This window comes from Heteronotia binoei, chromosome 5, assembly GCF_032191835.1.
Source record: "Heteronotia binoei isolate CCM8104 ecotype False Entrance Well chromosome 5, APGP_CSIRO_Hbin_v1, whole genome shotgun sequence".
Classification (NCBI taxonomy): domain Eukaryota; kingdom Metazoa; phylum Chordata; class Lepidosauria; order Squamata; family Gekkonidae; genus Heteronotia; species Heteronotia binoei.
The window spans coordinates 157,848,249-157,860,952 of NC_083227.1; the positions used below are offsets into that span (position 1 = coordinate 157,848,249).

At 43.5% G+C, this 12,704-nt stretch overlaps 1 protein-coding gene and 1 pseudogene across 3 annotated transcripts in view; one reads left to right on the forward strand and one right to left on the reverse strand.

Annotated features, from left to right (window-relative positions):
• The window catches only part of TENM2 (teneurin transmembrane protein 2), a 1,752,117-nt gene that overhangs the window by 917,484 nt on the left and 821,929 nt on the right, over nt 1–12,704 (reverse strand). For all 3 annotated transcript variants that reach the window (XM_060240624.1, XM_060240625.1, XM_060240626.1), the window contains one exon: nt 8,056–8,139. In XM_060240624.1, the coding sequence (XP_060096607.1) occupies nt 8,056–8,139 (84 nt within the window). The remainder of the gene's footprint in view (nt 1–8,055; nt 8,140–12,704) is intronic.
• LOC132572989 (CKLF-like MARVEL transmembrane domain-containing protein 7) lies at nt 10,896–11,476 on the forward strand (annotated as a pseudogene).

A 12,704-nucleotide genomic window follows, 5' to 3' on the forward strand; every position in this document is an offset into this window, starting at 1 on the left:
TGATACCTTGTACCACTAACGAGTCACATGACACCAGGGCGGGAAAATGGCTACTTGGGCCCCATTTGGACATTATCGCTTTTGTTGCCAGCAGTTTAGACATTAATGGCTGTGTGTTGCATAATTTTGAGGGGACAGCACATTTACACTGTTACACAAGCTGTAGACTCACTACTTTAACATTGTAGCCAAGTGTAATTTCTTCAGTGTTGTCACATAAAAAGATATAGGTACTTAAATATTTACAAAATGTGAGGGGTGTACTCACTTCTGTGACATACTGCATGTGTGTGTGTATGTGTGTATTTCATAGGCAAAACAGCACATTGTAGGAAAAGTAATTGTTAAATCTGAAACTAGAAATCAATGCAAAAACCCACAGGACATAAATATAGTTTTGCTTAGACTGACTTCCTTCAAAAAGTCGTTCTGCCTTTAAAATATATGAACTGCATCAAGTCGAGATGAATAAATGTTTGAAATCCACAGGAAATTATCAGAGTGGGCCAACTTTATCAACAAACTAACTTCAATGGACTAGCACAAGGGACAAACAGTTTTTCATTTATTTAAATACAACAATTCTATCTAAATAAAAGAAAAATTAGTATGAGAAATACTAAGAGCAGTGCTTTTCAGTGGGTATGATTAATGCCAGTGATATCAGAGACCCAAACCCATAGTCAAAAATACACGGGGTTAAATCCAATTCTTTTATTTTGAAGAAAAAAAAATAAAAGGCACTGAGAATAACATTACACAGACCTCAACGTTTAAAAAAAAAATCAATGGCAAATTACTTTGCAAATTTTTACTACACACTCTAAGCTACAGTATTTTTAAATGCAATTTTAACATTTGTAGAATGATGAAAACATAAGCCAAAGGACTGATGCATAATTTTTCTTGTGTGCGCCCTTGATCTTGCTCTCAGTTTCAACTGCAACTAGGAATGGATTAATTTGTACAAATTTTCAGCTTTTGAATTGGGAATATTAGAGAGAAATTTAATAATACAGATTTATAGATTTTGTTCCAGCAACCATAATACCCCAGACTAGACTGGGGTATTTCCTCAGAGCTTGGAAGTTAAGCGGGATCAGTACTTGGATGGGAGACCCCCAAGGAAGACCGGGGTTGGTGTGTGAGGAAGGCAATGGCAAACCTCAAGCCCATCGCTTGTACTGAAAACCATAAGAAGTACATATGAACATATGAAGCTGCCTAATACCGAATCAGACCTTTGGTCCATCCAAGTCAGTATTGTCTACTCAGACTGGCAGCAGCTCTCCAGGGTCTCAAGCTGAGGTTTTTCACACCTACTTGCCTGGACCCTTTTTTAGTTGGAGATGCCGGGGATTGAACCTGAGACCTTCTGCTTACCAAGCAGATGCTCTACCACTGAGCCGCGGCCCCTCCCTGTGTCTCTACAGGGTCTCAAGCTGAGGTTTTCAACGCCTACTTGCCTGGACCCTTTTCAGTTGGAGATGCCGGGGATTGAACCGGGGACCTTCTGCTTCCCAAGCAGATGCTCTACCACTGAGCCACAGCCCCTCCCTGTGTCTCTCCAGGGTCTCAAGCTGAGGTTTTTCACGCCTACTTGCCTGGACCCTTTTCAGTTGGAGATGCCGGGGACTGAACCGGGGACCTTCTGCTTACTAAGCAGATGCTCTACCACTGAGCCACCATCCCTCCTACATATGAAGCTGCCTTATACTGAATCAGACCTTTGGTCCATCAAAGTCAGTATTGTCTTCTCAGACTGCCAGCGGCTCTCCAGGGTCTCAAGCTGAGGTTTTTCACACCTATTTGCCTGGACCCTTTTTTGGAGATGCCAGGGATTGAACCTGGGACCTTCTGCTTCCCAAGCAGATGCTCTACCACTGAGCCACTGTCCCTCCTGCATATGAAGCTGCCTTATACTGAAGCAGACCCTCGGTCCATCAAAGTCAGTATTGTCTTCTCAGACTGGCAGCGGCTCTCCAGGGTCTCAAGCTGAGGCTTTTCACACCTATTTGCCTGGACCCTTTTTTGGAGATGCCAGGGATTGAACCTGGGACCTTCTGCTTCCCAAGCAGATGCTCTACCACTGAGCCACCGTCCCTCCCCAGTAGAACTTCATGGAATTACCATGAGTCATTCCGGACCTGGATGGTCAGTTCATTGCAGTTTTAGGCTCGAGGCTAGAGATAGTGGCTCTCTTAACATTTAAACTAGTGACTTCCCAGATCACACTACACTGACCAGTTTCTTTAGTTTACGCTAAATATTTAATTGATTTGTACCATATCATCGAGGGGGGGGGGGGCGGAAATCAAGTTGCCTTAATTTGTGCACCAAAAACTGAACTCTGGCTATGAGAAATACAGTATGTGAGGCAAAACAATCTGGGCAGGTCTAGAACACAGGAAACTCTATGCAATTTAAAAATCCATCAAATAAATATGTAATGTATATGTTCCTTAACAACAGTGGTATAAAAAGAAAAAAAAAATAGCACTTTTAACGCAACTCAACTCTCCAACACTGCATAAAGTTTGTATCAAATATGGGTGGGTGAAAATATGATGAAGTGAACGTCCCTAAAAACTTCCCTTCCCACAATGTACCATCTCAGTTTTTATTATTTAGAGCAGAAGTGTCGAACGCATTGATCTGATATAAATGTCATTTTGTCAGGCTGCACCTTGTCTACCATAAAAGGTAACACGAGGTACTAGAGACATAAACTTTATAAAGATGATTTCAGATGCTGAATAGCAATAGGCTTGATTGGGGGAGGTGATATGCAGAGGGATAGTAGGTGTGGAGATATCAGCATTGGTAACGACAAGAAACCTATGTCTCAATTTGGTCAGGTAGATGCAAAGAATAAAAGGACATAAGTCTGAAGAAGTGAGCCTGCCACAAATTAGTTACGTCTTCAAGTTGCTACTGAACTCTTACTCTTTCTGCTAGGGTTGCCAAGTCCAATTCAAGAAATATCTGGGGACTTTGGGGTGGAGTCAGGAGACTTTGGAGGTGGAGCCGGGATACATTGGGGGTGGAGCCAGGAGCCAGGGTGTGACAAGCATAATTGAACTCCAAGGGAGTCCTGGCCATCACATTTAAAGGGACTGCACACCTTTTTAAATGTCTTCTTTCCATAGGAAATAATGAAGGATAGGGGCACCTTCTTTTGGGGCACCTCATAGAATTGGACCCCCTGGTCCAATCGTTTTGAAACTTGGGGGATGCTTTGGAGAGAGGCACTAGATACTATACTGAAAATTTGGTGCCTCTACCTCAAAAAACAGCTCCCCCAGAGCCCCTGAAACCTCCAGATTAATTCCCCATTATACCCTATGAGAATCTATCTCCACATAGGGAATAATGAAGTGCTCAGCAGACGTTTCCCTCCCTCTCTCCCCCTCCCCCCGTTTCTGGTGACTGAAACGAGGGATTGGCCTCTCTACTCACGAGTTTCTGCCAACTTCTTCAAAGTAACACAGACACCCCATCCCAAGAAGAAGCCTTTCAATAAGAGACTGAAGCCTCCAGAGCTGAAAACGCACATGGCCCTCTGGGGGTGGGGCTTCCCCTGCCGGCCAGCTGACTGGGGGCGGGAAGTAGCCTGGGAAAGCGGAAAAACCCCCACTGGGACCTGGGGATTGGCAAGCCTACTTTCTACAGCCATAAGAATCCACAACACTTAAAAAAAACAGTGCGGGAGGGTTAGGAATCCCAGTCTCCCAATCTGAGTGGGGGAATCCCTCAATTTGAGGGTTTCCCTGCCACTGGCCAGGGAAATCTTGCCTCAAAGTGAGGTTTTTCAGGTCACTTCCAGTAAAAACAGAAGTAGTTTAAAACTCAGAAGTGCTGCCCCAGAGCAGCTATTTGAGTGGGGAAGCAAAAATAACCACTCAAATGGCTGCAAGCCTTCAATAATCCTGATCACTGAGAAGGCTTGCAGCTGGTTTAGACCAGTTTAGACTAAGAGGCTAACAAAGGGAGATTAGAAAGAGAGACTGCCGAATAGCAACTGATAATGAAGATCAATGCATCCTCCTGGGCTGAACTGAAACCTAGGTTTCTTCTCTCATTACCAATGGCTGCTATAGTTTAGGCTAACAGTGTAACTGGCTGCAAGCCTTTTCAGCAATCAGTTTTGCTCCTCTCTCCCCAATTAGAAAGGAAAACTGGACATGAAATGGCTGGCAGCCATTTGGGTGGTCCCTTTTGTTTCCCCCTAGGGACCTCTTAAACGGCTGCCCGTCATTTCCTGATTTGGATTCTACTGGAAATGGTCCAAATATCATTTGGGCCACTGCCCACCCCCGGAACACTCCCAAAGGCCCCCACTGGAAAGGTAAAGGAGACCTGGAGACCCTAGTGGGGGGACATTTTAACCTTCCAGGGCATTCTATTGCTGACCTAATAGTAGCAGTTCTCTTACAAAGGAATTTCAAAAGGAGATTAAAAAGAAAGACTGATGAATTGCAACTGATAATGAAGCTCAATTCATCCTCCTGGGCTGAATCGAGACCTAGGTTTCTTCTTTCATTACCAATGACTGGTATTGTTACTTGGCGTCTGAAATAACTTCACTTTCCAAGATATAAGGACAGGTGGACTCACATTCTAATCGTATCTGAAGCAGTGAGCAGTGACTCATGAACGCTCATACCTTGCCACAAATTTTGTTAGTCATTAAGGTGCCACTGGCCTCTTACTCCCTTCCACTAATATAGACCGCAAGCTGTGCTGTTAGCTTTCTTTTATGATCCCTTAATCTGTTAGAACTGGAAAGGGGGGATCTCACCAAGGGAAATAATATGTTGCTTTCAGAACGGACAAAATCATCTTACTGCTAGTGATGATAATAAGGATAAGGCAGGAATGCTCAAAGGCACCTCGCAAAACTCAAGTGCAGCCTTGCGAGGGGCCTTGAAGCATTCTTGCCTTATCCTGAAATATGAAGCACCTAAGCTGGAAAAAGCATTTGTGAAACGGGAAACTGGAGTACTGACCCGTCACACAAGGTTGAATCATGCATAGCTGCACATCTGAAAACGGGACATTTTCTACACATCTAAAGAATATGCACTTTATGAGGACTTTCTAAGACAGGATTACATTTGTTCCTTTGGATGTTCTCCATCCAAGAATCCTTCTTGTGGCTTTCTTTAAACTGTTTCGTGGCTTTCTTTAGAATGTTTCTGGATTGATATTGCTTATTGTTTTCTACTGTTTAAACAGCCCTGTCTGGATAAATTCTAACTGAAGTGTTATCTATTTATGAAAATTTTTTGAGGCTTGGTACCACAGACCTTCGGCTCTCTCCTGCCTCAACTGGGGATTGGCAATCTATTGGATTCAGCAAGGTTAAGACAATGATGAGTGCAGAGTCCTATTCGTTCAAAGAGAAACAACATTAAGGTATTTTTTGCTGCTTGGCACACCTGGAATGTAGCTGTGATAAAGAAAAAAACACAACAATGAAATGAGGACTTTATCGCCAGTGAAATAAAACTTTGGTGCTTATTGTGACCAATTCCCCACTAGCCTTGTCCCGGTCTCATGCTCCTCTTCTCTGCAGCGCTTTCATCCAATTTTGCACAAGTTGCCTTGGAGTTGCAACTTGCCCTGCCTCTTTCCCATGACAAGCAAGATCCTCTTAAAACTGGTTTCTGCTTGCCATGAGAAAGAGGCAGAGCGAGTCGTGGCTCCGAGGCAGCTTGTGTGAAATCAGATGGAAATCAGTGGAGAAGAGGAGCATGAGACCGGGACAAAGCTAGTGGGGAATTGATATGTGTTTCCTATGTTATTGAAAAACTACTAGTGCCATTATCAGGACCTGTCATCAGATGTAAGACAAAGACTAGTGCCATCTGTCTACTGGCACCACAAAACCCATGATGTAGTCATAATTCTTGCTTTGGAATTACTAGCACCAAACGCTGATACTATTGTCAATTCCCACATCTATATCATTTTTATACAGAATGTGTTGTTTCCACTGTACAATACTCAACTTTTGGATTACTAAATTAAAATTATATTTGTAGACATGATCCCATATACAGACATAAGAACATAAGAACATAAGAGAAGACATGTTAGATCAGGCCAATGGCCCATCCAGTCCAACATTCTGTGTCACACAGCGGCCAAATATATATATATATATATACACACACACACACACACACTGTGGCTAATAGCCACTGATGGACATCTTTCCATTAACCATTAAACAATAACTCAAGGGCTCGTATTTGAATATTTGAAAGAGATTTCAGTGTAATTTTTATGTTCATATTAGTTTCATATTAGTCTTCAAGCCAACACTGTTGATTTTCTTAACAAGACTCTGACACAGGTAAAAATAACACCCTTTGACCAGTGCTCCCTCTAAGCTGAGTTGGTGTGAGCTAGCTCACAGTTTTTTAGCCTCCAGCTTTTGTCTTAGCGCCGGAAAAATGGCCCCAGAGCAAACTAATTCATGCAGCAGCTCACAACTATAATGCCAGTAGTTCACAAAGCAGAAGTTTTGCTCACAAGACTCCACAGCTTAGAGGGAAAATTGCCTTTGACCTCAGCGTGTGGAAAGGCAATTCTCACTGCATTCATAATCCAAATCCACCAAATCCTTCTCAAAATCCACTAAAACCTTTTGAGGTGATAGATCTGGAATCAATAGTTTCATTATTTCAAACATGCTATTATAGGTGCCCATGTTCTTTTTCTGAAGTAAAATGTAAATACATATGTAAATACATGATGGATATGAATTACCCAACTTGGCATGCCATGTGTACAGTTGGTAAAACGTATTTGGCACTTTATCAAAGGTGCCATCTCCATAGATGGTATCTTTGTTCAACATAAGATCTCTATCATCTAAAACCAGAATTCTGTCTGGATTTTTCCACACCGGAATCGTGAAATATCAGTTGCCTATACTTTTCAGGAATCTCAAAATGTATGGTTTTTGGGTTAGGCAAATTATTGCCTGCTCTGTGATAGCTTCTCTTTCTTAAATAACAGAAGTGGTTTAAGGCCTCATAGATCTAAGAAGCTAAGCAGGACAGACTCCAGCAAGTATCTGGAAGGAAGAAATCAATAAACATAGTTGGAATTAATTAAGAAATGGTATAATGGAGAATTGATTCACGGGGCTCTGGGGGGGACTGGGGTTTTTTTTTATGTAGATGAACCAGATTTGCAGCATAGCACCCAGCGCCTCTCTCCAAAATATCCTCCAAGTTTCAAAAGGGGGTCCAATTCTATGAGCCCTAAAGAAGGTGCCCCTATCCTTCAAAATTTCCTATGGCGGGAAAGCATTTAAAAGGAGCGTGGTCCCTTTAGATATGATGGTCAGAACTCCCTTTGGAGTTCAGTTGTGTTCGTCACAACCTTGCTTCTGCTCCACCCCCAAAATCTCCTCGCTCCACCCCCAAAGTTCCCAGATATTTCTTGAATTGAACTTGGGAACTCTATTCCACATGGGCTTCTTTCCATGTGGGCTTCTTTCAGTATGGGCTTATTTCCAAGTGGGCTTCTTTCCATGTGGGCTTCTTTCAGTATGGGCTTATTTCCAAGTGGGCTTCTTTCCATATGGGCATGTTTCCATGTGAGCTTTTTTCCTGTGAGCATTTATGTCCGTGGGGTTTTTTTCTTTGGGATTTTTCCTATAACTGGTTAAACCATAGTATTTTGGCTGGATACTACATTGCTGGTGGTGAGCATGCCATCTGCGAGTCTCCCACAGGTTGCCATCCTTATGCTAGCAATCCTAGTTCCTACTGTACTGTCTACACTTCAGATACTACAACTCAAAAATAAATTAACCAGCAAATACATAGATAGATGCTTTTAAATTAGGAGTTTAACATAAGTAAGCAGTCATCTAAACATTGACAAATAAACAAATAAATACTCAAATACACACATATAAAATATAGGATAAGCATCATATAAATCCAACTAAACTCATCAAAGTGGGATCACACAGTTAACAAAGCTGTAACTTTAGATATAGGGGTACAGGATGAAGCAAGTTGAAAACCTTACGTATTAGAGAGTTCTTTGTTTCACCCAGCTGCTGCCAGCCAGTCTGTCTGTCTTTCAATGTCTCAGAAAGTTGTGTATGAAAATCTAAAATAAAATAAAAATATAGTCAGTTTTAGAGCCAGCTCTTCATCAACCTTTTTGACCCCCCCCCCCCCCACATACCCTTAACCGGCAAGTTCAGCAAACTGAATCACTCACCTTCTCCACCTCTTGCAATAACCCAACATTAGTGCCAGGGCCAGCCCTAGGGCGCATAGTGCCCCAGGCAGCCTCACCACCCCCTCCACAGCACCACGCTGCACACCCCGCCACAGCACCTCCTCCTCCCTCCCTTCTTTACTACTTTAACACTCAGAACAGACAGTGAAACACCATGTTCCTGGGCTCCTTAAAGGCTGCCCCCCCCCATCAGCTGATTGGCAGGAAAAACTGCAGAGGTGAGTGAGCTACTGAAAAAGCGGCGAGCGAGCCGCTGGAAAAGTGGCACCGCTGTTGCCTCCTCCCCACTTCCTTCCTGGGCGGGGTGGGGCGTTGGCCTTTAAGGAGTCCAGGGACATGGTGCTTCACCACCCGTTCTGGGCGTTAAAACTGTGAAGAAGGGAGACTGGGGAGGCAAACAGGAATTTGCCTTGGGGACAGGACGGGGGAAAGGCCGAATTTGGCTCACCCACCCGGTCAGAACTCTAGGCAAATGCCTAGTTTGCCTAGCGCGTGGGCCTGCCCTGATTCGTGCAATCTCAGTGCAGTCTCAGAAACATGAAGAAAGTATTAGCATACTGGGCTTTAAATATTTTAGCCCCGTGAGGCTGAAGGATTTGTCATCTTCCATATGACTATTCCATATTATTTGCCCCGGAATCTCCTTTAGTTTCTTGTTCTATGAGCATACAGTAATGAAGAATAAACACAATCAAATTAATTTGCTGAATACTAACTAAATGGAGATCCAACAATTTATTTTCAGCGTTCCCATGTTACCAATTTATCATATATCAAGAGTTACATTTACAAAGATTCTTTCTAGAGCCCTCTCGCAAATTTAAGCAAGACATAATTCTGGCAAGAGATCAAAGAGAGAGAAAAATATGACAATAAACGGCAATATTTGCTTGAGGGTATTATATAAAAATAAAATCTATACTGAACATAATGTACTGTCAATTATGTAGTTATGTAGACTTATGCTTGATATATATGCAATAACATGAAGGATTCAAAACAGCAGAAGTCTAGTTGTTTATACACAAACAGCTGATTGCAAAGTTGAATAGCTTAAATATACATTAGAACTCGACAGAAATAAATGGCGAGATTATTTATCTGGAATATTATACTCTATATTTAGAAGCAAATCATTCTAAATGCTCCCATTGTGCATTTTTACATTGGTGTCCAGAAAATGTATTTTTTGCATAGACTGGTTCATCTTTATGGTCTGGACAGAAGCCCTGGATGCATTCCCCCAAGCATTCAATGACTTTCACCCTACCATCAACCAGACAATGAACCATAGGCACTACCTTATACCAAAAACTACTGACCGACAAACATGCCTGCATGCCTCCAGCTACCATCCCAAACATACGAAATGATCCACTGTATACAGCCAGCATTTGCTCCAATCCTACTGACAGAGATTCTCACCTGAGGGATATACAACAAACCATTTTGGAACTAAAGTACCCACCTGATGAAGTCAGGAAATAGATTAACAAAGCCAGAATGATACCCAGAGAAAACCTGTTACAAGACAGACCCAAAAAAGACAATAACAGAAAACCACTAGTGGTCACACACAAGTCTCAACTGAAAGCCGTTCAATGTATCATCAACAACTTACAACCTCTATTGAATAGTAACAGCTCTCTTTCAAAAGTACTGGGGGGGGGTAAACCTTTTCTTGCACACAGACAGCCCCCTAATCTCAAACAACTCCTCACTCACAACAATACAACATCTCATCTGAGAATGGACACCAGTACCAGAGCTTGCAATAAAGCCAAGTGCCAACTTTGCTGCCACATACACCCAGACAACACAATCACTGGACCTAACAGCATTAACTACACCATCTCAGGCTCATTCACTTGTTCATCTTCCAACATTATATATGCCATTAAATGCCAACAATGCCCTTCAATTCTCCACGTAGGGCAAACAGGACAAACCCTAAGCCAAAGGATAAACGGACACAAATCTGACATCAAGAATTACAGAACTAGAAACCTGCGGGAGAACGTTTAACCTTCCAGAGCATTCAATGGGTGACCTCAAGGTAGCAAAGGAACTTCAAGAACAGAATGGAGAGAGAAATTGCTGAATTACAAATTATTATGAAACTTGGAACAAACACCTCCCCAGGACTGAACAGGGATATTGGGGATTTTTTTTATCTCAATATATATGCTGAACCCACTCTCACTATAGCTATATATCCACAGTATTCCAGTGTATTTCTTTTTTAGAACAGTGTATCAGAATAATATTTTTTTGTATTGACATACTCAAATAAGGGATATTGGTTGTTTATCTCATCGCATATACTAACCCATCTTCCACTATATATTAATGTATTCTTTTTTTTTTCTCTAATGGCAAACTAGAATGAGCTTTATACGTGTGTTGTATGTTTCAATTAAACCTCTTGAGAAACTAATGCCCTCATTTTAAACCCAGAGCTAACATCACAACAGACTCTTATTTATGGCACTTCACATAGACATCAATCTGCTATTCTGATTTAGGTTGCCCCCCTTCCTGATGCAGCCCAGTTAACATACGCTAACAACTGCCAGACCCCAAAGTGTGCTTCGCCCTTCCTCCCCCTTGGCGGCAGCGAAATGTCTCACGGGGCGCCGGTGATCCACACCGACGGCAGCAGCGCGGGCGTCAGCACCTCGACCTCTTCCTCCCCACCAGACTCCGGCCGGCTGGACCGAGCCTACGTGAGCTCCTGCACCGCCGTGCTGAAGGCGGTCCAGATGTCGTTGCTGCTGATTGCATTCATCTGCATAAGGAACTCAGTATGGACGGATTACAGTGCATACAGTTACTTCGAAATTGTCACCACGTGTGACTTCATTAGGATTCTTGTCTTCGACATTGTTTACCTTTTCCGAGTTTACCGAATGCTGACTTGCATCAACTGGCCACTTGCGGGGTTTCTCCATTACCTAATAGGTGCCATCCTACTTCTTATTGCATGTTTTCGTGGCAGCAGCAAAAAGCTACAACAGTGGAGGACTTGGGGCTGGAGCGACATTTGGCTTTTTTAGCTGCATCCCTGCGCGTCTTAAGTATATGGCTATCGTACCAGGTTTCATGTGTGACTCAGTCAACAGATGCTGCTGTGTGAGTCTTCTGTTCCTGCTAGAGCAAAGAGGGGAGTTTACATTAAGCCCAGAGAAGAGATGGCTGATGTGTGCAACTGTGCTTCTTTTAATCTGCTAACAAACATTTCCATGATTTTGTACACTAATTCACTGCCCACTCTCTCTATACTTAGCACTGTTTGCCATTCCATCCTATTGGCTGATGAAGGGTGCTTCTAGCACACGAAAGCTTATATTCTGAATAAAACTTTATTGGTCTTAAAGGTGAAACTTGACTCCTACTTTGTTCTATTGCTTCAGACCAACACGGCTGCCCACTTGGAGCTTTAATACCAGAAGTCAGTGCAGACTGCTAAGCAGGTACAGTATGCTGGAGCTTTCTGCTCCTCCTGTTCATTCATGCAGGATTATAAATTAGGGATGTCAGTTGCTGCAGGGGATCTCCCAGTTTTGGGGTCTCCCCCCCAAAATCAGCCAGTTGGTAGGAGTGTGGGGGGAAGCCCTGTTCCCAACAGTCCTTCCTGGTCTCATGGGTACCATGCATGCCTATCCCCCAGCCACAAATTTGCAGCTTAGGGACAAGCACGCACAACGCCCGCTCTCTCGGAGCAGATCTCAGGCTTGTGATATTGGATTTATATCCCGCCTTCTACTCCGAAGAGTCTCAGAGCGGCTCACAATCTCCTTTCCCTTCCTCCCCCACAACAGACACCCTGTGAGGTAGATGAAGATATTGGATTTATATCCCGCCCTCCACTCCGAAGAGTCTCAGAGCGGCTGACAATCTCCTTTACCTTCCTCCCCCACAACAGACACCCTGTGAGGTGGGTGGGCCTGAGAGGGCTCTCACAGCAGCTGCCCTTTCAAGGACAACCTCTGCCAGAGCTATGGCTGACCCAAGGCCATGCTAGCAGGTGAAAGGGGAGGAGTGGGGCATCAAACCCAGTTCTCCCAGATAAGAGTCCACACAAGAAGATATTGGATTTATATCCCGCCCTCCACTCCAAAGAGTCTCAGAGCGGCTAACAAACTCCTTTACCTTCCTCCTCCACAGCAGACACCCTGTGAGGTAGATGAAAATAGTGGATTTATATCCCGCCCTCCGCTCCGAAGAGTCTCAGAGCGGCTCACAATCTCCTTTACCTTCCTCCTCCACAGCAGACACCCTGTGAGGTAGATGAAGATACTGGATTTATATCCCGCCCTCCACTCCGAAGAGTCTCAGAGCGGCTGACAATCTCCTTTACCTTCCTCCCCCACAACAGACACCCTGTGAGGTGGGTGGGGCTGGAGAGGGCTCTCACAGCAGCTGCCCTT